The sequence below is a fragment of the Capricornis sumatraensis genome, chromosome 18 (assembly GCF_032405125.1).
Source record: "Capricornis sumatraensis isolate serow.1 chromosome 18, serow.2, whole genome shotgun sequence".
NCBI lineage: Eukaryota > Metazoa > Chordata > Mammalia > Artiodactyla > Bovidae > Capricornis > Capricornis sumatraensis.
The window spans coordinates 21,505,617-21,532,491 of record NC_091086.1 but is presented as its reverse complement, the minus strand read 5'-3'; the positions used below and the strand labels follow the sequence as shown (position 1 = coordinate 21,532,491).

General features: G+C 36.5%; 1 protein-coding gene across 2 annotated transcripts in view; it reads left to right on the top strand.

The window, feature by feature from the left end:
- The window catches only part of CWC27 (CWC27 spliceosome associated cyclophilin), a 270,424-nt gene that overhangs the window by 26,512 nt on the left and 217,037 nt on the right, over window positions 1–26,875 (top strand). For both annotated transcript variants that reach the window (XM_068990605.1, XM_068990604.1), the window contains exons 4-10: window positions 2,269–2,412; window positions 3,841–3,939; window positions 4,942–5,045; window positions 7,567–7,636; window positions 22,126–22,205; window positions 23,183–23,216; window positions 26,573–26,730. In XM_068990605.1, the coding sequence (XP_068846706.1) occupies window positions 2,269–2,412; window positions 3,841–3,939; window positions 4,942–5,045; window positions 7,567–7,636; window positions 22,126–22,205; window positions 23,183–23,216; window positions 26,573–26,730 (689 nt within the window). The remainder of the gene's footprint in view (window positions 1–2,268; window positions 2,413–3,840; window positions 3,940–4,941; window positions 5,046–7,566; window positions 7,637–22,125; window positions 22,206–23,182; window positions 23,217–26,572; window positions 26,731–26,875) is intronic.

The following is a 26,875-nucleotide window of genomic DNA, read 5'->3' as shown; positions in this document are numbered from 1 at the left end:
AAAAATATTTGAACTGTTTGCTTTAATTTTCACATGATAATGGCCTTTAGAGCACGTGAAATAGTTTTAAAAATCTCAAATGTCACTGTTAGACTATTTTATATTTTACAAAATTGAGATATCTTATAATTTTAGAGCCTCCATCTGGTAGGAAGCATTCCTTTATTATTTGGTTAACAGAATAGCTCTTGTGATGATTCCTTTCTAAATTGAGATTTTTGCTTATTTTATAAGCAAAATAAAGTTGGTAAAATTTTAAATTAATTTTATTTAATTTGGGCTGTGCTGAGTCTTCGCTGCTGTGTGGGCTTTTCTCTAGTTGCGGTGAGCAGGGGCTCTCTTCCTTTCAGTGCATGGGTTCAGGAGTTGCAGTGGCCAGGCTCCAGAGTGCAGGCTCAGTAGTTGTGGCCCACTGGCTCAGTTGCTACACGGCATGTGGAATTTCCTGGGACCAGGGATCAAGCGTATGTCTCCTTCATTGGCAAGTGGATTCTTTACCACTGAGCCACCAGGGATGCTTGGTAAATTTTTCAGTTAGGTCATTTTGAATACAGTGTACAGAGTTACGATCTTTTGAGTTTAGATCTCTTGAGAAGAATTTATTAAAGGAAAAGAACTTTCTTTCTGAAAAGCATTGATTATAAAACATGTCTACATTAAAAGTGAGTCTAGTATCTGCTCTTCTGTTGACTAAGAGACTGGTGTAAATGTTAGGTAGCCCTACCCTAGTAAGAAAACCACCTTAGAATGGCTTGCTCTTGCTTTTTTTGAAAACTGCCAAATGGAACCAGTGCTAGTTCAAAGAAATTTCAACTTAAAACTTTAAAAAGCATAGTAAAGCACCTAACACCATCACACTAGCTTCCTTGAATTAAACAAATAAGAAAACAGTTGTTTCATGACATTCAGAAAAGGATCGAGAAGAGAATAGTTGAAGCTTCTGAAGTGAAGTGAAAGTTGCACAGTCATGTTCGACTCTTTGCAACCCCATGGACTGTACAGTCTATGGAATTCTCCAGGCCAGAATACTGGAGTGGGTGGCCGTTCCCTTCTCCAGAGGATCTTCATAACCTAAGGATTGAACCCAGGTCTGCTGCATTACAGGCGGATATTTTACCAGCTAAGCCACAAGGGAAGCCCTAACCATTAATTCAGATTTAAAAATGTGGCTTATTTTTTAAAGTGATAATGAAAGTCACTCAGTCTTCTCTGACTCTTTGTGAACCCGTAGACTATACAGTCCATGGAATTCTCCAGGCCAGAATATGGAATGGGTAGCCTTTCCCTTCTCCAGCGGATCTTCCCAACCCAGGAATTGAACTGGGGTCTTCTGCATTGGAGGCAGATTCTTGACCAACTGAGCCACAAGGGAAGCCCGTTGAAGCCTCTATAATGACTCAAAAGTAGTTATCCTGGAGAAAAAAGAAATAGATGGTTCTGAAAGCTTGGAAGGAAAGTTATGACCAACCTAGATAGCATATTCAAAAGCAGAGGCATTACTTTGCCAACAAAGGTCTGTCTAGTCAAGGCTATGGTTTTTCCAGTAGTCCTGTATGGATGTGAGAGTTGGACTGGTGAGTGCAGAAGAATTGATGCTTTTGAACTGTGCTTTTGGAGAAGACTCTTGAGAGTCCCTTGGACTGCAAGGAGATCAAACCAGTCCATCCTAAAGATCAGTCCTGGGTATCCATTGGAAGGACTGATGTTGAAGCTGAAACTCCAGTACTTTGGCCACCTGATGCGAAGAGCTGACTTATTTGAAAAGACCCTGATGCTGGGAAAGATTGAGGGTAGGAGGAGAAGGGGACGACAGAGGATGAGATGGTTGGATGGCATTGCTGACTCAATGGACATGGGTTTGGGTGAACTCTGGGAGGTGGTGATGGACAGGGAGGCCTGGTATGCTGCGGTTCATGGGGTTGCAAAGAGTTGGACATGACTGAGTGACTGAACTGAACTGAACTGAACTGAAAGCTTAGATGGCTTTGAGGGATGAGAAGAATAGGGAAATGTCTCAGAAATCCATTCCCCTTGAGTAACCTTGCTCAGTGTAAGTAGGCAACTTTCCACAAAAAATTTGTGTTTGAGTGTATTTAGAAGACACAGGTGAGTAAAGTCAAGATTAGTAGATTGAAGGAACTGTAGATATTGGATTTGATTATATGTGAAAATCAGTAGCAGTTGTGTGGGACCTTGTTTGTTAGTTGATGTATGAAGGGCCTTATAACTGAGGACATTCACTAAATCTTTGTTTTTTTAATGCTTCAGGATGAATTCCATTCACGGTTGCGTTTTAATCGTAGAGGACTGGTCGCCATGGCAAATGCTGGCCCTCATGATAATGGCAGCCAGTTTTTCTTTACCCTGGGTCGAGCTGATGAACTTAACAATAAGCACACCATCTTTGGAAAGGTTTGTATCCAGTTATCTTAGGCTTCTATGATGTATGTGATCAACTTACCTAAGAGCTGCCTTCATAAAAATATTCCCAATGATATTTATTTATTATTTCTAAAAATGGTGAAATGCTCCATGTTCCTGTTATAATGAGCTGTGAGGGACTACCTGAATTTTCCTCTGTGTGTTTCAGTCCAGTCATTGATTTTTAACTTAAAATTTTTATTTTTTCTAAAATTGTTTTAATCATTATTATTAACTGCTGTGTCACTTAGATGATATGTTTTAATGTTTTTAGAAAGACATTTAGGTAATAACATTTAGTAGTTTAAAATTTATTTTGTTAATAATGGATTCCCTTCAGTTTAAAGTGGAAGTTGTGTTAACATTTAAACTGCTTACCTGAAATATTACTTTGAATAGTACCTATTTAATCCTGCTGACATTTAACAGCATATCAGAGATTGTCACTTCCATAGGGTATTCAATAGTTTTCTTTTAAAGGGATTCTGAAGGGTTTTTTTTTTTTCCCTCATACTTCTCCCTTTTCATGAATACGTTCTCAGATGCCTTAAGTGTTAGGCATATTAGGCATCACTAGTGTATCAGCTCCCTCTGCTGGTTCAATTAGAATGGTTTCCCCATATCCCAGACAAAACTGGATTTTGTGCTGATGAAAAGAAAAAAAACAGCACACCTGGAAAACTGGTATTATTTTAGATTTTTAAATATTTGATTAAAGGAGTCATGCCAAAAACATGGAATGCAGTATTGTTGCTTAATATTTTTGAGCCACTCCAACACAGGCTGTCTGACATTTGTGGATTTTCCTCCCTGTTATTTAAAAAAATAAGTATTTAATAAAATGATATTTAGGTTGTCCTTCTGCACCATTCTTTACAACCGATGTTATATAACTCACACAGTAGAGGCAAAGTATAGCATAGTAGTTAGAAGTTAGAAAGGCGGTCACTGTCAGATCTGCAACTTCTTTCAGCCTCAATTTTCTTATCTAGAGAAGAAAGATAATGATAGTACCTATTTTAGGATGTTTTGAGGATTAAGCATGATAATGTCTTCAAAGCACTTACCACATTGTTTTTATTATTTGCTTGTTCTACCCTCTTCTAAAGTCTAAATTTGTTTATAATGTTTGAACAAAATGTAGTCATTCAGAAGGAAGTTATTGGCACTGTGTTTTTAATAAAAACTGACATTAAGTATATATTGGAAATTTCCCAAAAATCTTATTGAGGAATTAAAGTTTGTCAAACCTTTCCCTTTAGGATTATGTTGCTTTATTTGCACTGTTTAATGCATATAATCTTATATAACAATATGAAATGCCTTTTTAATTACTTTAAAAATATTTTCAAAAGTCCTCCCTGATTTCAAAGAATTAATTTAATAATTTTCAATTAAATTTCCCTTTTTATTTGATAGGTTACAGGGGATACAGTATATAACATGCTACGCCTGACAGAAGTAGACATTGATGATGAAGAAAGACCAAGAAATCCACATAAAATAAGAAGTTGTGAGGTATGAGCATGATTATTAGAGATATATTACTTTGTCACTTAAAAGAAATTGAATATTTGTGTTCAGTTATCAGATAAAGGCTTTATACTAAATTAACATCACAACTTGGATTTTAGCTCTGTAATTTAGTTACTGTTATGCCCGAAGTCCGAGTCCCCAAAACTGAGAGAATAAGGCGTCCACAGCAATGCAAAAACATAAAGGGGTTTTATTGCTAGCTCGAGCTAGGGCTCCCGTCTCATCCAGCACAATGGAGTCTTGACGAGAGCCCGGAGCTCTGAATCATAGCTGCTTTTATACAGGTGGCTCTTAGTACAGCTGGCGGGTAATGATTGGCTGAGCCATAGGTGCCCACGCGATTTTCAAATCCTGCATCCCTATCCAGATTGGCTCAGGTTTGGTCGACTTTCCCAGGGTGTGGTTCCCCAGAATCATGACTCAGGTTTTACAAGAATCTGAATCTTAGGCCAAGTATAGCTTGTTGACCTGTCATGGCTCAGGTCTGGTCCCTTAACAGTTACAGTTTCTGATTAAGAATTTTTTTAATGGAAGATTTTGAATTCAAGGATGAAACTTAAACTGATAATCCAATGAATGAAAAATTCCATGGTGCAAAGCTGGATGAATTAGGTTTATTTAGCCCAGTGAGTAATTTAAGAGCGATCCTTCATTGAGAAAACAAGGACCTGAGAACATTTGATTTGAAGTCAGAATACCTCAGTTAAAAAAAAAAAATACCCGAGCTTGTCTCTCTAACTATATATTGTTTTCTTGAATGTCTTTCCCTTTTGTTAAATAAGTATAAAACATTTTTTCCTTAATAGCACATTGGATTACTGGGAGAATCCAATGAGGCCATGTACGTGGAAGTATATATATCATTATACTGGTTCTATGAGGAGAAATTATAGACAACTAATGGCACCATAATTAAATACTGGTTTTATTTTTTTGTGAAATTTAAAAAATTGAGTAATATTTTCAAAATATGTCTTTTCATAGGTTTTATTTAATCCTTTTGATGACATCATTCCAAGAGAAATAAAGAAGCCGAAAAAAGAGAAACCAGAGGAGGAAGTAAAGAAATTGAAACCCAGAGGCACAAAGTAATCAGAGTAGAAAGATTTTTTCCCTCAACTTGAAAAGCAAAACTGATTTATTTAGTTCACTTTGTTTCCTACTGTAATAATTGTTTAGTAATTTAGGGGGAGGCCAGTTTAGACCAGGATATATGTCTAAATTATCTGTGTGTGTTTCTTTTTCTAGATGTACATTTCTTATATTCAAATACAGTGTATAACTTAAAAACTTAAGCCAAAAAAGTATTGTCTGAGATGTCTGATGAAACCTGTTAATAAATAGATAAATATTTATGACCACCACAAGAATTATTTATATAAATGAGTTGTTGAAACTTTTGTTTGTTTGTTTACTTGTTTTTCTAATAATACACGCTCAGGATAAAGAAGTTAGAAAGTAAAGTATGAAGGATATAATGACTGCATGGTTAATATTATTTAACTTTCTCACTTTTTATTTTGATGCTATTAAAATAACCTTATTATAAATATATTTACACATAAAGTTCTTTCTGTATTCTGGATTAATTCCTGAGAATAGTTTTCTAATAACAGAAATTGCTTCAGTATTTCTGTGAGTAATATTCTTTACATTATTAATTTTGTCTGTTTTATTAAAATAGGTATCAGAGAGTTAGATTTCAACTTTCTCTTTTACTATACTGTAGCATCCATTTTAGGGATTTTGTTGTACTTATGTAAGTGTTGGAGAAGGCAATGGCACCCCACTCCAGTACTCTTGCCTAGAAAATCCATGGACGGAGGAGCCTGGTAGGCTGCAGTCCATGGGGTCGCTGAGTTGGACACGACTGAGCGACTTCACTTTCACTTTTCTCTTTCATGCATTGGAGAAGGAAATGGCAATCCATTCCAGTATTCTTGCCTGGAGAATCCCGGGGACGGGGGAGCCTGGTGGGCTGCCGTCTATGGGGTTGCACAGAGTTGGACACGACTGAAGCAACTTAGCAGCAGCATATAAGTGTTAGATTCAGAAAGCTTTAAGTATAATCCTGCCTACTGCAGTTATAGGAAGCAAAGTCTACCAATCTTTGAGCTTCAGTTTCCCCATCTTATAAAATAGAGATTTATAGTATAGCATCTGCTTATTACAAAGTTTAAATGAGAAAGGGAATTTGAAAATACCCAGTAGTGTAGGTATTCAATACATATTCATTTCCTTTCTTTGATATCCTATAATGTAAGTTAAGTTGCTGTTATAAACTGTCAAATATGAGCCAAACTCTAATAGGCAGTTGATATATTGTGGCAAAATAACTTCTTACACAACTATATATTTATTTATTTATTTTTAGTTTGTATTAATTTATTTTTACTAATTTATGTCTGGGTGAAAAGTCACTGTCACTATATTCAGATATAATATTTCATCACTGATTTATCTTGACAGCAAAGCCAAAAGTTGAATATTTTGTTTTTGTTTTTAATTCATAGCAAATATGTTAGGGGTGATGTGATAGTTACTGATTAAATCTAAGTAAGTTTTGAAATGAAATTCCTCTTTTATTGCCTGATCTTTTGTTTTTCCAGTATTTCAGAGGAGTTTTAATAACTTACTATGTATCTTCCTTGTGATGTATTAATCTGAAGAGTCAAAAAAGACAAAAGTTAGTTTTTTATTCCCATGGACTGTTTGCTTAGCTAAGTTTGTTGCTTCCCCCCACCCCATAATTTTGTGTAACTTACTAATTTTAAAATATTGAAATTATTTTGGCAGACACTAGATAAATTGCTTCCCATTTATAGTACCCTCAGAGCTGTATGTTTATTAGTTTTTTAGCAATCCTTATTTGATAATATGCGATGCTGTGTTGAGTTGCTGAGTCGTGTCCGACTCTTTGCGACCCTGTGGACTGTAGCCCACCAGGCTCCTCTGTCCACGGGATTCTGCAGGCAGGAACACTGGAGTGGGGTTCTGTGCCCTCCTCCAGGGGATCTTCAGACCTGGGGAAAGAACCTGAGGTTCTGATGTTTCCTGCGTTGACATGAAGGTTCTTTACTGTGCGTGCCACCTGGGAAACCCACAAAAAGCTTTAATTATTTCTGTCATGCTTGAGTTAGTGTATTTAATCATAGTTTTCAGGATAGATTTTTGGTCATTAGTTTAGTCTAGTATGTGAAATATGGGAAAGATTGAAGCAAAAGGAGAAAGGGGCAGCAGAGGATGAGATGGTTACATAGCATCGCCAACTCAATAGACATGAATTTGGGCAAACTCCAGAAGACAGCAAAGGACAGGGAAGCCTGGTGTGCTGCAGTCCCTGGGTTAGCAGAGTCAGACATGACTTTTCAACTGAATAACAACAACAATATATAAAACATCTGGAACTAAACATTTAATGTTATGCTGAAATATATATATCCTTAGTATATTTCCCCTGAATACTTAGTAATTATTGTCTACTGAGAGAATGTGTTTCTTCTTGTAAATTGTGTTCTATTGCTTTGAAAATAGGATATTTATAAGTTTTGTTTAACTTTTTCTTTCTAATTTTATTTCATTCTTTTTTCCTTCTTTCTTTTTCAATAGAAATTTTAGTTTACTTTCATTTGGAGAGGAAGCTGAGGAAGAAGAGGAGGAAGTGAATCGAGTTAGTCAGGTAAAACTCTTAATTTGCCCTTTGTTCAGAATTGTAAAAGAGATTAGGGTCTATATTCTCATTCATTTTTGTATCTATTTTTGTATCTATGCTATATGTAGGACAGCATATTTTACATGTTTTACAGCAAATTTTAAATGTTCATTGAACTGATTCATAAAATGATTTGTGTGGTCAGTAATATTTGCAACTTCTGAAATGATTTGAAATATATATATATATTTTTTGAAATATATTTTTTAATCTGGCATTTTAAAAATCAGTTACAAACTGGGGTTAAAGAATGATTTAATGTCGTGATTCAGATTTTCATTGCTGTTGGTTTAATTGGAATACTAGATAGTTTGTTATTAGTATTACTGTAATAAACAGTGACAGACCAAAGCTCTTATCTTCATTTTAATATAATTTATATATATTTATTCTTTTCATTAATTCTCATCACAGCCCTGTAAGGTAGGTATTATTATTTCCATTTTACCTATGAGTAAATAAAGTACTAATAGGTTGTAATTTGCTCAAAGTCACATACCTAGTAAGTTGCTAGAGCTGAGAGCTGAACCTACAGCTGTCTCTATAAAATCCACGTCTCAAGGTTATACATTGCTTCCTGGCCTTTACCCCACCAATGCTTCCCTTAGGCCTTTAAGTATGGTTTTCCTCAATATCCCTTTCATCACGGTACTCATTGCTGAAACACCTACAGTACCGTACCATTGTTTAAAGCAGTGATTCTGACAAATATGCCCCAAGAAAATCATCTTCAAGGATTTTTACTCTCCTAGATTTTCATCTCATCCTTTCATGACAGGTAGTGAACACTGAGACCTAAAGGATAAGATTCAAAGTCTTTTTTGTAGTATGTAATTAAAACTCTGTGACCTAGTACTGCCTTTCTCACGTAACACAATCACCTATTTCTTACTGACACTGACAATAGCATAAACTCAAAAGCACTTTATTTTTACCCTTGTCTTTACTTCTTTATCTGCATGCTTCCCTCATCATTGAGCCTGGTTTGGTAAGCTCTACTATTGGGCACACAATAAGCACTCTACTTATACCTCTTGCATTAAAACTGAATTAAAATGGGCATGTGTAAGTAAGAATTTAGTCATAATTTTTTTTTCTTTTACTGTCTTCAGTATCTTTGATTGATCTGTTTAATACCATAGATTCAGTTACCACCTGTATACTGTTAATAACATTCTGAACTGTAGGAGATAAAGCCAAATATTTCCTCTGGGCTCTTATCCCTCATTCTGTGTTGTCTTCAGGAAACATCACTATTTTTAGATATCAAAACTAAATTCATTTTCACATGATAACTTCCTTTTTAAATTTCTTATCAATATCACCAACTACTCTGTCACCTCTCCCATCAGAAAGCTTCTGTACCCTCTTATCCTTCTCTATCAGAGAGCAGACAGACTAAAAACCACAATCACAGAAAACTAACCAATCTGATCACATGGACCACAGCCTTGTCTAACTCAGTGAAACTATGAGCCATGCTATGTAGGGCCACCCAATTTGAAGGGGTCATGGTGGAGAGTTCTGACAAAACGTGGTTCACTGGAGAAGGGAATGGCAAACCACTTCAGTATTCTTGCCTTGAGAACCCCATGAACAGTATGAAAAGGCAAAAAGATAGGATACTGAAAGATGAACTCCCAGGTTGGTAGGTGCCCAATATGCTACTGGAGAAGAGTCGAGAAGTAACTTCAGAAAGAATGAAGAGATGGAGCCAAAACAACAACAAAACTCAGCTGTGGATGTGACTGGTGATAGAAGTAAAGTCTGATGCTGTAAAGAGCAATATTGCATAGGAACCTGGAATGTTAACTCCATGAATCAAGGCAAATTGGAAGTGGTCAAACAGGAGATGGCAAGAGTGAACATCAACATTTTAGCAATCAGTGAACTAAAATGGAACGGAATGGGTGAATTTAACTCAGATGATCATTATATCTACTACTGTGGACAAGAATCCCTTAGAAGAAAGGGAGTAGCCATCATAGTCAACTAAAGAGTCTCAAATACAGTACTTGGATGCAGTCTCAAAAATGACACAATGATCTCTGTTCATTTCCAAGGCAAACCATTCAGTATCACGGTAATCCAAGTGTATGCCCCAACCAGTAACACTGAAGAAGCTGAAGTTGAACGGTTCTATGAAGACCTACAAGACCTTGTAGAACTAACACCTAAAAAAGATATCCTTTTCATTATAGGGGACTGGAATGCAAAAGTAGGAAGTCAAGAAGTACCTGGAGTAATAGGCAAATCCGGCCTTGGAGTATGGAATGAAGCAGGGCAAAGGCTAATAGAGTTTTGCCAAGAGAACACACTGGTCATAACAAATACCCTCTTCCAACAATACAAAAGAAGACTCTACACATGGACATCACCAGATGGTCAATACCGAAATCAGACTGATTATATTCTTTGTAGGCAAAGATGGAGAAACTCTGTACAGACAGCAATAACAAGACCAAGAGCTGGCTGTGGCTCAGATCATGAACTCCTTATTGCCAAATTCAGACTTAAATTGAAGAAAGTAGGGAAAACCACTCAACCATTCAGGCATGACCTAAATCAAATCCCTTAAGATTATACAGTGCAAGTGAGAAATAGATTCAAGGGATTAGATCTGATAGACAGAGTGCCTGAAGAACTATGGACGGAGGTTTGTGACCTTGTACAGGAGGCAGACCTGTACAAGACCATCCCCAAGAAAAAGAAATGCAATAATGCAAAATGGTTGTCTGAGAAGGCCTTACAAATAGTTGTGAAAAGAAGAGAAGTGACAGGCAAAGGAGAAAAGGAAAGATCCCTGAATGCAGAGTTTCAAAGAATAGCAAGGAGAGATAAGAAAACCTTCCTCAGTGATCAATGCAAAGAAATAAAGGAAAACAATATAATGAGAAAGACTAAAGATCTCAAGAAAATTAGAGCTACCAATGGAACATTTCATGTAAAGATGGGTACAATAAAGGACAGAAATGATGTGGACCTAACAGAAGCAGAAGATATTAAGAAGAGGTGGCAAGAATACACAGAACAATAAGGAAAAGATCTTAATGGGCCAGATAACCAGGATGGTATGATCACTCACCTAGAGCCAGACATCCTGGAATGTGAAGTCAAATGGGCTTTGGGAAGCATCATTCCGAACAAAGTTAGTGGAGGTGATGGAATTTCAATTGAGCTATTTCAAATCCTAAAAGATGATGTTGTGAAAGTGCTGCACTCAGTATGCCAGCAAATTTGGAAAACTCAGCACTGGCCACAGGACTGGAAAATGTCGGTTTTCATTCCAATCCCAGAGAAAGGCAATGCCAAAGAATGCTCAAACTATTGCACAATTGCACTCATCTCACACGCTAGCAAAGTAATGCCCCAAATTCTCCAAGCCAGGCTTCAACAGTACGTGAACCATGAACTTCCAGATATTCAAGCTGGATTTAGAAAAGGCAGAGGAATGAGAGATCAAATTGCTAACATCCGCTGGATCATCAAAAAAGTAAGAGAGTTCCAGAAAAACATCTATTTCTGCTTTATTGACTATGCCAAAGCCTTTGACTGTGTGGATCACAATAAACTGTGGAAAATTCTTCAAGAGATGGGAATACCAGATCACCTGATCTGCTTCCTGTGAAATCTGTATGCAGGTCAGGAAGCAACAGTTAGAACTGGACATGGAACAACAGACTGGTTCCAAATTGGGAAAGGAGTACGTCAAGGCTGTATATTGTCACCCTGCTTATTTAACTTATATGCAGAGTACATTATGAGAAACTCTGGGCTGGAAGAAGCACAAGCTGGAATCAAGATTGCCGGGAGAAATATCAATAACCTCAGATATGCAGATGACACCACCCTTATGGCAGAAAGCCAAGAACTAAAAAGCTCTTGATGAATGTGAAAGAGGAGAGTGAAAAAGTCGGCTTAAAACTCAACATTCAGAAAATGAAGATCATGGCATCTGGTCCCATCACTTCATGGCCAGTAGAAGGAGAAGCAATGGAAGCAATGAGAGACTTTATTTTAGGGGTGGGGATGGGGCTCGAAAATCACTGCAGATGGTGACTGCAGCCATGAAATTAAAAGATGCTTACTGCTTGGAAGAAAAGTTATGACCAACCTAGATAGCATATTAAAAAGCAGACATTACTTTGCCAACAAAGGTCCATCTAGTCAAGGCTATGGTTTTTCCAGTAGTCATGTATGGATGAGAGAGTTGGACCATAAAGAAAGCTGAGTACTGAAGAATTAATGCTTTTGAACTGTGGTGTTGGAGAAGACTCTTGAGAGTCCCTTGGATTGCAAGGATATCCAATGAGTCCATCCTAAAGGAAAGCAGTCCTGAATCCAATACTTTGGCCACCTGATGCAAAGAACCGACTCACTGTAAAATACCCTGATGCTGGGAAAGATTGAAGGTGGGAGGAGAAGGGGATGACAGAGAATGAGATGGTTGGTGGCATCACCAACTCGATGGACATGAGTTTGAATAAACTCTGGGAGTTGGTGATGGACAGGGAGCCTGATGTGCTGCGGTTCTTGGGGTTGCAAAGACAACTGAGCGTCTGAGCAGAACTGAACTGACTGACTCTGTCACCCCGGTATCTGAGAAGTCATCTTTAGATGTCAGTGTACTAGTCTTACATTATTCATGATTCACATTTGTCCCTAATCAAAATGAAAGATTCACTATATATTGTGATCCTGTAGGTATTTTTGTAAATAGAAAAAATCATGAATGTTAGATTTGAGAATTGCCAAGATTCCCTTTCATTGATGTTATCTGAAGATGTCCAGTTTCCTTGTGTATCAATGCCTTCTGCTGCATCCTCCCAGGCCTGTTTTTTCTTTTGCCTGGAGTGTGTGCTCTCCTTTATTTGACTTATTTTTATTTTTCCTTTGTAATATTTAGTTTCATTATTAACTTCTTAATGCCTGTACTTCCCTCCCAAAGCTGAGCCATCAAAGCACTTATTATCCTTCATTGTAATGATTTCTTTTCTTATCTGTGCTGTGTATTTTATGTAATCTTTATAACAGTAATGTCATGGATTTTATTCCTGATTTATAAATGGCAAAATCAATACTGAGCTATTAAGTTTCTTGTCTAATTAAGAGTCATGGAATCTGAATTTTGACTTGAGTTTCTATAGCTATTAAAGTATCCAATGTGGTTTTGAATACTGCAAAAGCTGCCTCCTTCTAAATGGCTGGCAAAAAATTTCACTGATAGCACAGCATTCTGGGGTTGGAGACAGCTAGCTCAGTGCAGTCAGCCCACTGCCCTTTCCTAACTTCCGCAGGGTCCTGGGTTGTACTAGCTTAGCAGCCATGTAGAGCAAGAGTAGGTAGTCAAAGGGAATTTTCTGTCAGTCTTTTTGTTGAATTAAATTTCTGGTCTAAAATGAGATTTGTAAAAAAATAAAATAAGATTTGTGCACAATTACTGAGATTGACTTTACTAGGAAATTAGTTTGAATTTTTTCTGTTGGTAACAATATGTCTTAAATATTGAAAGCATATCTTCCTCCTGCTGCTTGCTTTTTGCACAAAGTTTAAAAAATAAAATTTACACGTTTTAACTTCTACTGAATATAGTAAACTGGCCACTGCAAAAGCCATTTGTGTTTGCTAAAGGTTGAAAAGTGAAAGAATCCACTGTAGATAGCTGTAGCTTGCTTTTTAAGTTTTCTTTTAAATGTGTAAACACTTTAAACTGTAGAAAGACCAGTTAAAATCTTTCCTTCTTGCCAAGAACATTGCAGCCCACAGTCCATTATCAAATAAGTAGTATAACTAGTATTGTGTCATCACATTTCTCTCGTCTGACTTTTTAATTGAGGGTGCTGTGTGATAAAATTATCAACTGTTTGTTTCTGACTCTCAAAGCTGTATCTCTAGGCTGACTTATTTTTCTCCAGCTGCCTACTAGACATCTCTGTATTAGAATTTCTCACTAGTTACCCAAGCCCTAGCCAAGGCTTAATTCATTATCTTTTCTTCCCAAACTTCTCCCTGTTCTGTGAATTCTTTTTCTAACTCCTTGGTATCAGTGTCCCCTAAAGAAAAATTTTAGATTTAATTGATGTTTTTCTTATTTTTTCCCTTGTACAACCAGTTAGTTGCATTAGGTCCACCAGTTTTTCATCTGTGGCGTATCTCAAATCTTATTTTTAATTTATTTTACTACTCCTCTTATTCCAGCCTTCATTATCTCTAGGCTGTGCCCGCTGCCCTAGTCTGCAAACTGATCTCCCATCTCCCTTCTCTTTTTTCCCCTTCCACTCATTGCTATCAGAATAGTCTTCCTGAAGCCTGATAAAGATGCTATAGCTGCTCTTTGTTGACTATAAAAATAAGGCCAAGTTCCTTGGCCTATTATTTCAGGCTTCTGCTTTCATGACTCCTCTTTACCAACTCTGTCCTTTAGGGTAATGCTTCTTAAACTTCCTCACTAATAAAAAGTCACTTATAGTACTTAAAAAAATTAAATTCCTATATCCATCTCAGACCTACTGATTCAAAATCTCTAGGGGAGAAACCTAGGAATCTGTATTTTTAATGAATTCAGTAGAAATCTTACCTGGAAAATGTGGGAAACACTGTGTTAGCACATCTGAACTATTTGCTGTTCTACATATATGCCTTGTATTTTCCTTTATGTGTCTTTGTTCATGTCTTTTTTCCTCTGCGTGTAGTAGCTTATTCCACTTCTCAGTGTCAAAGCCATATTTATCTTCAGCATGTAGAATACTATATTTTCTAAATGTCTTTCCCAGTTTTTCTTAATCTTTTCTTTTTCTGATCTAATTTCTACCTTGTGATTCTTGCATTTTCCTTTTAAACACATTCTTTTCACTTTATTATGCAAGAAATGTATGACTGTATTCTTCTTGTATACTATTCAAACATTACACCCTTTCATTTCTGCCTTATTAATTTTGTAGGGTCCTAGGTGCTGAGCTCCTTCACAGTAAACTTTGTGTCATCTTTGAGTGGCCGTGTGTTGCAGTAGAAATAGCGTAGATTTGGGATCATACAAACTCATATTGGCACTTTTATTTTTACAGATAGTCTGACTATGGAGAACTTAAGTCTCTCTGAGCCTCCATTTTTCTCTTTGTAGCATGGAAATAACAGATAGCATTTAGAGCTGTGGAATAAGGATACAGATAATCCTTAACTTTGATAGGTCATGCAATTGAGAAGTGGTTTTGAAAGTCAAGTGTCTTAAACAATGTACTCTAGAAGTTGTCTTTTATTCTCAAAGAGCTAAAGAATATCAGTCACTAATATGACCATGATTATCATGCAGAAGCTGCTGCCCTGCACTCAGGTAGTCTAGAGGGCTGCTGAGAAACTTCACCAGCAGTCCAGCTTCCTGAGGTAGGAGGTCATGAGCACAGCACAGCTGGCCCAGGGCCCTTCCTGAGCACTCCCACAGGGTCCTTGATAGTAGCTTGAGCAGCCTGGGAGAGCATGGGTGTACACCTGTACATCATGACCCACCAACGACTCATTCTCCATATGTGAGTGGGTCTTGGAACAACGAACAGAATCTTTTGGCATACAGAATTTAGCTGTTTTGTCTATTCATATTACGGAATCATGGGTAAGTTTAGCTTGAGAAAAGAGAGCAACAACACCAAAAATTGTTGACATTTACTGGCTTAAAGAAAAGGAAGTTTCTGTAGAGAGCATGAGATAAATTCTAGGGAGAACAGAAATAGAAATATATTTTGTTTATTTTGCTTTTGTACTGTTCTTCACCCTTCAAATACATTTTGCCTTTTGGGTACAATAGGGTCAGAAAAGGGAAGGCTAGCTTGAATTTTGGAAAAGTGTGACCAAATGGTATATTTAAAAAAATTTAGCCTAACTGTTTTTAAATATTGATAACTAGAGCCAAGTCAGTGTCTTTTATAGTGACTAAAAGCAATTTGCTGTTTCAGAGGTTGCATGAAATTAAGTATTTCTAGAGGGCTTGAAAATAATTGTTTCATTATTCATTTGCTTATCAAGTTTCTTTCTTTCAGTGACTCCACAGTGTTAATCTTTATCCCAGAACCTAACATCACAAGTTAATAATTGGTAAAGTCTGAATTGAGGCTTTACTTTATGTGAAAGGAGAAATAAGATAGAGTCCCCTCTGGTTTATGGATTATCAGTGTGGGATTACAGACACTGCTTTACCCCACTCAATATTCATGAGAAGGTGCCTCTCTCCCAAGGGTTAGCTTTCTTTCATTATTTATTTCAGTATCTTTCTACTACCTGATAAAATCTCTTTTGGAATAATAGAATTTTATAGCTCAAAGGAATCTAGTCCAACTTCCTTTCTTTATAGATGAAGAAACTGAGACTCTGGTTAAGTGACTTGCCAGACTGACTTCATTTCCTTTTTGATAGGATTGCATGATAGGAGGATGCCATAACAAGTATCTTGAGTTCAGGAAAGCACATTGTCAGAGTCTCTCATGATATGCTTGTGGACAACATGAGGAAATGTGATCTGGGAGATAGTACAGTCAGATGGATTTAGAGCTACTTGAATACTTCTGCCCAAAGAGTGCTTTGTTGTCAACCTGTGCCTAATTATTTGAACTAGTAAGTTGAAATGTAATAGGAGTACATGTATATTCTGTGCTTTAGTTTAATGAAATCAGCTAAATAGATATGACTTAATAGCCTGTAAGCCTTATTGAATTATTAAGAGTAAGGTCTCTGGAATAAGGAATTTAACATTCTTTGCATTTTGGGGGGTTGCGTTTGCAGCATTTTGTTCAGTTCTGAACACCTTTAAGAAGGATACTGACAAACTAGATGTATCCAGATGAAGGGAGGGTCATGAGGAAGATGGGCAGGATGCCAAAAACATGCTCCTCAGGGAATGCTTGAGTAACTGGATATACATTGGCGAAATAAAATCTAACTGAAAATGGGAGCCTAGGCTTCAAATATTTGAAAGATTTTTATCTGGAAGATACTCTCCTTTATATTGCTTTTTTAAATAATAGTTTCATTCAAATATCCATGTTGGTTTAAAATTTGTTCCTGAATTTTTGCATATAACTTAAAGAAGAATGTCAGAAAATGTTTTTCTAATAAAAACTTAGGATTAGATGAGTAGTTTTCTCGAGGCAAGTTAAATGGTAGGTCTAGTAAAAAAATAATAGGTAAATTTGAAAATAGTTACTAAATTGTGCCACATTCATATTGATACACAGTATTTTTTCTTACTTCAAGATATGTTAACATTTTAATTTCAAACCCAAATTTATAAAAAAGCTTTTTTCTTACCCAGAAAAATGTATATTGATAAATATATCACTTTTGAGAATAAAGTGATAGTATTTTTGTCTTATTCTCATTTATCCTTATATCTTATTCTCATTATAGTTTCCAGGTGGGTTAGGCATAGCCTGGAGAGTTTTGTACAGAGGCTGTCAGAAACGTTAAATAGTTTTTTTATTACATGGCTTGTGGGATCTTAGTTCCCTGACCAGGAATTGAGCGCCCCCTCTCAGCAGTTGAAATGTGGACTCCTAACCATTGATATTGCACTTTTTAAAAATGTTGATGTATTTGTAATCACTTCGTATTTCCGCTGTAGAAAATTACCATAAACTTAATGATTCAAAGCAAAATAAATTTAGTGTCTTATAGTTCTGAAGGCCAGAAATCCAAAACAGGCTTCACTGGCCTAGATAATGAGGTACTGGCAGGGCTGCCTTCCTTCTGGCAGCTGAGGAGAATCCATTCCCTTATTTTTCCAGTTGCTAGACACTGCCTGTATTCTTTGGTTAATGTCTTCTTCATCTTCAAAGCCAGCAATAGCAGGTCAAGACTTTCTTATCTTTCATCATTCTGCCCCTGACTTTCCTGCTTCCATCTTTCTTATAAAGACTCTTGTGATTACCTTGGACCCACCCTGATAATCTGGGATAATCTCCTCATCTCAAAATTCTTAATTTACCTACAGAGTTCCTATTGCCAAGTCAAGTAATTTACCCACAAGTTTTGAGGATCAGGAAGTGGACATCTTTAGGGGCTGTTACCTGCCTACAACCTATTTGTATCTAAATGAAACTGTGCGGAATATTCCTATTGACGACACTTGTTTATGGTTCATTTTTAGTTTAGAAGGTAGAAATAGGATTAGTTGGATGGTTGAAAATTAAACATAGATTTTCTTTTTCTCCAGTTAGAGGAAGAGTTGTCCAATTACAGAACTGCTTTAAAAAGGGGTGATTTTTCATGTGTGTGTGTAGTTATTAAGCTCCTTTCCAGTGTGGAGATACTAGTTGACTAGTCAGTGATGTCAAGGAGATTCCTGCATTGTGTGGGAGACTAGATTAAATGGCTTAAAGATTTTTCCTCCTGTCAAGTTTTCTGGTTCTGTACTAAAGGTCACAAGATTGTAATAGGGTTCATCATAGAAACTATGTATATATTTATATATAAGCAGAAATGGAGACTGATAGATTGATTGAATTTTAGGAATTGGCTCATACGTTTATGGGGGCTGGCAAGTCTAAATTCAGTAGAGTAAACCAGCAAGCTGGAAACTCAAGGAGGAGTTACTGTGACAGTCTTGAGTCCAAAATCTGTAGGCTGGAAAATCAGGCTTAATTTTTGTGTTACAGTGTTGAGGCCAAATTGCTTCTTCTTGGGAAAGTCTTTACTCTTCAGGCCTTCAGCTGATTAGATGAGGCCCACCTACATTTAATGGATAATCTGCTTTACTCAGTCTACTGATTTAAGTGTTTAATCACATGTTTAAAAAATACTTAGTTTTGTAACACCATCTAGACTGGGGTTTGAATAGACAGCTTGGGTACATAACATAAAATTAACCATCACACACTGAAGTAGTTAGAAATTGACACTCAGACCTTCCAACTTCTTGACCACTATGCCTCTTGCTTTCTTTCTACTTGTATTTAGTTTCCACTGTTTCACTGCCTCTGTGTTCTTGATAAGAAGTAGCAGATAATAATATAACTTTCCCCAATCCCCTTTGATGTTCATTTTCAGGTTTGCTTATGGTTTTGAATTTACCTTGGAGCTTCTTCTGTTGTGCTCACTAAATATATTTAGTATTTTTTTCAGCCCCTAAACTGATTAATGAGCCAGCTGCCTTTATGTAACTTCTTCAAAAATTATTTAAAAGTATATTTGGTGTTTCTGCTTTTGCTAAAATTATTATTGATGGTATAAATAAGAACCTTAAAATAGGTCTCAGAAAGAATAGGCATGAAAGAAATATTTGAATTCATTTTTACCCTCTTAGAGCCTATCTCCTATTTATTTTCTTGGCCTGCAGGATTCAAAGTCTACTATAGTGGGAATGGACATCTAAAAAATTGCTTTTGATCATATATTTCTCCACTAGTTTAGTTGAAAATATTAATTTAAATTTGAAATGGTAATGATTATTCATATTAATCAGTTTCCTTCTATTGTGAAATCTTATTTAAAGTTAATGTTAAGACAAGTTTCTTCTTTTCCTTTAAGCTGGTTTAAGTTTTAGGAGATAAACAAGAAACCATTTTTAGAGAAATTTTATTAATCTATTTTTGGCTGCACTGGGTCTTTGTTGCCGTGTGTGAACTTTCTCTAGTTGCAGACGGGGGATACTCTCTAGGTGTGGCATGCAGGCTTCCCATTGCGGTGGCTTCTCTTGTTGTGGACCCACAGGCTGTAGAGTGCACAGGCTTCAGTAGTTGCAGCGCATGGGTTCAGTAGTTGTGGCACATGGGCTTAGTTGCCCCATGGCATGTGGAATCTTCCTGAATCGGGGATTGAACTTGTGTCCCCTGTTTTGGCAGGCAGATTCTTTACTACTGGACCATCAGGGAAGTCCAAAAACCCATTTTTAAAAAATTTTAATTAAGCTAACAATTATAAACTAATATTTACAAGTAAATGGAATAGTATAGCTTATTAATGGACCAAGAACCTGGAGACCTGAATTCTAATCTTACTCCTCTTATGTGTTAGTGCAGCTCTCATTTCCTGATCTATTATCTGTTTCTGAACTAGAGAGTCTGAGGCCTCCTCTGGCTGTTATGTCTGTAATTGTGACTCCATGAAGGAAGCACATGGGGAGAATTGATAAGGAACTATTTCTTAGAGTAAATGAAAATAAACATTGGTGGCTAGAGGTGCAGAAGGAAGAAATTTTAGAAAGGAAAACATGAAAAAAAGATGCTTGTGTTTTATTCTAGTTGTGGTCACTTTATATTCATTTGTTTACTTTTGCACATATCTCATTTAACAAAACTGCTATTATTATTATTTCCATTTTTTAGGCATAGGTTCTGAAGTCTGAGGAGGTCATTCTCTTTCCCCAAATGGTACAAGTTTTGGCCTAAAGCCCACAGAATTACTGATTATTAGATTTTGAAATTCTTTTGGTCCAACTGTTATCCTCTTTTCCTGTGTTCTTTCTATTATACCACCTTCAGTTTTTGGACAGTTTACATTGTTAGACAAACATCAAGTAATTCTTTGATGTTTGTCTTTTTATTACTTCTTGGTTTTCATAAGGTTATGGAATTAGAAATTTATATTAATTGCATATCAGATTCTGTGCCATTTTAAAAGTATGGATAATAGTATCTTTAGATTGAGAAAAGTTTTTATTTTGCCTAGTGAAACTGGACTATAAGTATATTTAAATGGACATCTAAAAAATGACTAGGTCTTTAAAATGTGGAGTACTCCATAATACAGAAAAATTCTAAAATAGATTATTTTCATCATGGAAATAAATTTCAGAAAGTATACATCTGCTTCAAAGTAAGGCCTGTCAAATTTAGAAGCCTATTCTCAAAATTGTTAAGCAGTGAAGAATGAGGATAAAGGGAAAAAAGTATTTTCACCTCTCTGTATTTGACATTTTAAAATTTCAGTTAACACATTTTGTAATGAATTTTTCAAAATAAAAATTTCCTTCAAGATAGAAATTGTCTTCTTTCTTGTCAGCTCTAATCTCATACTGGTCACTCAGACATGATTAATTAAGGGATGGGAATGGTAAGCAGCTTTCCACTTTAAGATAGAAAGTATGAATTTAAAGTGTTCTCACCTTGTGGTGAGGAAGCTGTACAATAGTCTGCAGCTCTGAAACAGGCCAGCTGTCCTGGGTCCATGGGGGCCTATAGGAGAAGAAAAATGGATTAGATCATTGTGAGATAGACCAGGATTTAAATCCTAGATCTTCTACCACTAGCTTAGTGAATTACTTAATCTCTCTAAGTCTATTTTCTATCTGTAAAATGGGACTAATAATGGCTACCTTACTTACTTTCATTTGGGGACAAGAGGAATTGAGATGTGGGAATATTGTATTGTAGCTCAGTGCCTGACACAAGTATATATTTAATAAATTAGAATAATGGTTGTAGCTTGTTTTAATTTTTATTGGGATATATTTGATTTACAGTGTTGTGTTTCAGGTGTACAGCAAAGTATATATACATACACATATATCCACTCTTTTTTTAGATTCTTTTCCTGTATAGGTCATTACAGAGTGCTGAGTAGAGTTCTCTGTGCTACACAGTAGGTTATTATTAGTCTATTTTACATATAATCATGCGTATATGTCAATCACAGTCTCCCCATTTATCCCTCCCCCTCCTTTATCCCCTGGTAACTATAAGCCTGTCTTCTGCATCTGTGACTCTACTTCTGTTTTGTAACTAAGTTCATTTGTACCTTCTTTTGATTCCACATATAGACAGTTATCATAGGGCATTTGTTTTTCTGTGTCTGACTTCACACAGTATGACAATTTCTAGGCCCATCCATATTGCCAAAAATGACATTATTTTGTCAGTGTTTTAATAGTTCTACTTCTTATCTTCTAATGTCTTATTATATAAATTTAAAGTATAAATTTACTGAGAATATGACTTTTGAAGTTATTTAATATTAGGTCACCAATGAGCAGTCATACATGAAAAGATCTTTTACATATGTTAAATAGTATTTTATAGATGTTCTCATCTGGTTGCTTGGGTACATTTTAAAAGTGATTCTGTGCAAGAATACTATACTGCTAGTATACACAGTATATTTGAAGAATAATAGTGTGTGTTTATTTCAAATTACTCTTGTGATTTGTCTTCTGAGTTTTAAAATATCAATCAAAAATTAACTAAGAAATCATAAAGAATGTTTAGTGTTTGGAAATAGTAATCAATAAACTTGTTTTTAAGGCTATATCACACTTTTTGAAGGAGAGATGCTTTTCAAATAATATTTTTAGTCTATGGGAGAATAAGATTGCTATTTTACAAAGCTTTTCTTTCTACTTAGATTTTTCAGGAACATGTGTCTTTTACTAATAACCACAGTATAACAGTACTAGATTCTATGTAAATGTGTTAACTTGTCCTTTTGGAAGACTGTTTTTTCCCCCAGTCATGATTACATTGTACATTTCTTTCTAGAGCATGAAGGGGAAAAGCAAAAGTAGTCATGACTTGCTTAAGGATGATCCCCATCTCAGCTCTGTTCCAGCTGTTGAAAGGTTAGTATGGTGCTAAGCTCTTATTTTTTGGCTCATATAATTTTCTGGCTCCCTTTGTGAGTAAGCAGTCAGTTCTCATTAAGTCAAATTTTGTCAGCCCAACCAAAAAACTAAAGCATTTTGGTAATGGGGGTAATAGCGCTACTAGCATAATGGAGAGAGAATCCCTGTAGTCACATTCACTCTCTTGCTATCTATCTATTTTTGTTGAGCTAATTACATTTAAAGTTATCTGTTAAACTTCTAAATCTCGGGATAGTTTGAACACTAGAGAGCTGTCCGGTTTAATGATTTAATGCTTAATTCAAAGTTTTTTTTTACTAATCTTCTTCTTGAATCATTTTTGTCTCAGAATCATGAATAAGCAAATCAGATTTGAAGGGTTTTGTGAGGAAATCACCACATTTTGGACCAGTTCACTGAGTATTATTTCATATATATTTCAGGAGTTACCAGAAAACTATCTTACTGTTTTTGTTGTTTCTCTTTGGTATGGGCAAATGTCTGACTGTTAAATGTAATTATATGTGATTTACTGGACCAGTGTCTGAAAGGGGGACTACAATACTGTGGTACTGAGTTTAACTCATTTTCAGAAATTATATATTGAAACAGTCTCTTCTTGACATACTTGTATTTGAAGGACTTGTCTTCTTCAGCCTGAAGACATAAAGCCAATAGAAGAAATTAATTTCTGCAGCCTTTTGTTCATAAAAATAGCACTATTGGTTATTTGCTTTAAAAAAAAAATTCTAGTGAATTTGTATTTGTGCTAATGGAACATACCTTCTATTCTATTTATAAAAACAGCTTCCTTTTAGAATGTTTCTCTTTGCTCTATGATGCCATTCTGAAATTCCTATGTTGAAGTATTTTTGAGTTATTAATCATAGCAAAATATTCTACGTTTTTGAATAATTGAATAATTTTGCTAGTTTCATTTTGAAGCTAAAATTTGTTTTTCTTATTTTTTGTAGTGAGAAAGGGGGTGCAGCAGAAGATTCAGATGATGTGAGTTTTAATTTTAGTATAAATATAGTTGAACAGTTTATAGAAAATTCAAAATCTTTACAAATGATTATTTTTCCTAAAAGGTACTATATATTATCTTTTATAAATATATAAAAATTTGAAAAAATTTTGAAAGATTTGAAAAATAAATTATGTATTTCAGTGTTGGAATTTTCTTCATAGTATATTTATGTATTTGTTTTCCTACAAAATCAGAATCTTATATGTGAATTTCTAGCCTGTTTTTTCTCCATCTCACATAATGTTACATGAACACTCAAAATTTAGATGTCATTGATTTTGTTTTATTATGATAAGTTTAAATGTTGTTGTGTGACATCCTATATGATATACGGGAAATGCTTAAATCAGTCATTTATGGTAGTTTCCTTCTTCATACAAACATTTCAGAACATTCTCTCTTAAAACTGTCTTGACGTCTCTGCATTACTTGTACTGGCTATTAAAGCTGATAAGGCAGGATATCCTTTATGTGTAAGAGATCAAGTTTTTCAAGTCATTCACTTATATAAAAACTCATTGATCTGTGCATTGTACAGAAGGAAACAGATAACTGTCCATGCGAGAACACAGCTTCATCTATTATCATATTCAGAAGACAGCATTTTCTCTATATGTAATGGAGAAAGAATGACTGTCTAACCTGGTCAAGAGAACCTTCTGGGAAGAGATGATGCTGTGTTGTGTCTTATAGGAGAATTAGGAGTTAACTAGATCAAAAAAGAAACTGGTAAGGGTGGGATCACTCTAGCTTAGAGAACAGCATATGCTAACACATAGTAACCAGAGAAGGCAATGCACCCCACTCCAGTACTGTTGCCTAGAAAATCCCATGGACAGAGGAGCCTGGTAGGCTGCAGTCCACGGGGTCGCTAAGAGTCGGACATGACTGAGTGACTTCACTTTCACTTTTCACTTTCATGCTTTGGAGAAGGAAATGGCAACCCACTCCAGTACTCTTGCTGGAGAATCCCAGGGATCGGGGAGCCTGGTGGGCTACCATCTGTGGGGTTGCACAGAGTCAGACACGACCGAAGCCGCTTAGCAGCAGCAGCAACACATAGTAACAAGGAGAGAGTATATCTTATTTAGGAAGTACACACTAAGGTTAAAGTTTGAGAAGGAACCTCACTGTGAGGAGAGCAGGAGGGAAGAGGGTTAGAAGGAGCTACATCTACAAAAGGCTCTGAAGTAGGAGAGAGTTTGTTGTGTTTCAGGAGCTGAAAGCAGAACAAAGTGACCAGAACTTAGTGACAGGAAGGAGAGTGGTGAGGTTGGAGAGGTGGGGAGAAGTCAAAGAATAGAGAGCTTCATAGACTATGGTGAGGAGTTTAAATTTCATTCTAAAAGTGATGAGAAACAGTTAGAGGGCATTAGTTAAAAAGATGAATGCTGTGGTCAACTTTGCATTTTAGGAAGATCCCTATTGGCAAAGTCAGAGAGGACACATTAGAAGAAATAGGCAAGAGTCAAGGAGAACTGTCAGGAAGCTATGTTGAGAGGAGAAAGAAAGAAAGTGAAGTCGCTCAGTCGTGTCCGACTTTGCAACCCCATGGGCTGCAGCCTGCCACGCTCCTCCATCCCTGGGATTTTCCAAGCAAGAGTACTGGAGTGTGTTACCATTTCCTTCTCCGGAGCATCTTCCTGACCCAGGGATCGGGAACCCGGGTCTCCCGCATTGTAGACAGACACTTTACCATCTGAGCCACCAGAGAAGTCCTGTTTGGAGGAGAGCTGATAGAAAATCACAGCTGTGAGATGGGAGAGCGAGAGACTTGAAAGAGGTCTAAGAGGTGACTTATTCTCAGGGAAACAACCATAAGATTTCTGATTTGGGCAGCTTGTTAGATGGGTACAAAAGACAGATGGGGAGAATGATGAAAAATAATGTGCTTAATAATGTACATTTTGTGATTCAGATAACTTGGAGACATCTGTGTAACATTAATATGGATCTGGAAGGTAGGACCAAGGCCTGATGTAAAATTATCCATACATTCTTATGCTCTAGGCGGGGGTGAGGTCACCTAAGGATAGTGTACGATCTTTAACCTGTTTAGTGTCCCAAGATCCTTTGCAGTCACTAAAACAGTGGACCTCTGTCCTAGGAAACACTGCATCCACAAACAAAATTTTACTAATTTGCATGGCATTTTTTTCTGTCTCCTGAGGACCATGCATGGAAGACCTGGGTCAATGGTTATGAAATTTTAAAGCTAAAGAAAGTCTTAAACATCTCACTGAAAACACTCACAATTTCTATCTACAGAGATTAGAAACAATCCACATTTTATAGCCCGAGAAGCACTGGCCTTGGGTCCACAGGCCTAAAGTTAAGAATCCTGCCTTACCATGACTCACCTGGTCAAAGAATCACGAGAGAAAAAGATCAACTTGGGTAGTTTCTTCCTTCTTCTCTACCCTCTTCCCTCCTCCTCTCTTCCTTTTTCTCTCCACTCCTTTCTCTGTTAATCTGGGAAGCTATTCTGGAAGTTGTCAATTTGGCAATAAGCACAACAGTCCAGAATTTTAGCTCTTATGGAATCCTTCCTCTGATCATTGGAGACAACAATCATATAAATAATTAAAATATATAGTATGTCAAAGGAGTTATAAATGTTTTGAGGAAAAATAGGGAAGGGGAATAGAGACCACAGTGGGTGAGTGTATGGTTCTGCAATTTTATTAGGGTGATCAAGAGAAGGAGCACTGAGAGGGTAGCATTTGGCCAGAGACCTGAAGGAGAGGAAAGAGTGAGCAATGCAGAGTCATAAAGTAAGAGTTTCAGGTTGGAAGGAAGAGCAACTCCAGAGCTGGCTGTATGGCTGGCCTGGAATTGTAGGAGATTATGTCAAGGAGCTACAGATTGTATAGTGTCTTGGTAGAGTTGGGCTCATTGCAGGGTTTTGAGAGAGGAGTGATTGCTATGTCTTAATTTGTAGGAGGAAATATCAGCTTCTTTACCTCCACTTCTTTAAGTTGCATTACGTGGTTGAGGTCAGTATGTTAGCCAACTGCCTCCAGAAGCCACGTTGCCTACTGGGGAAGAACAAGAATGTACAACAGATCAACACAAAAGTCTGGGTGATCCAGCAGGAGCACAGTCTGCTGCACAGACGGACTAGTTGTGGATTGAGCAGCAACACTTGCTGGGCTATGGCATACTCAGAGCTGGGTATTCCCACCTGTAGCAGATTCTTCAAGTCCTTACTAGTTCAAAATGAAACAAACAAAAAACCTGGCCTAAAATGCAGTGAGGAGAGTCTGAGACAGACCTCTGGAAGTGAAAGGAGAAAATGGAATGCCCAGTAAATACTACATTTCGATTTTTACAGGATGGAGAATATGAAGATGCAGAGCATGATGAATATGTTGATGGTGATGAGAAGAACCAGATGAGAGAAAGAATTGCAAAAAAGTTAAAAAAGGACACAAGTGAGAATGTTAAGAGAGCTGGAGAGGGTGAAGTGGAGAAGAAGTCAATTAGCCGCAGGTGAGTCAAGCAGTTGAAATATCAGAGTTTCTGTCTTTTATACTTATTTAAGATTAAGATTGAGTCCTCTATTCAACTTTCTAAAATGTTGTTTTCATAGTGTTTGATATATATACCAGTTGTCTTAAATTAGCCCACTCAAGCC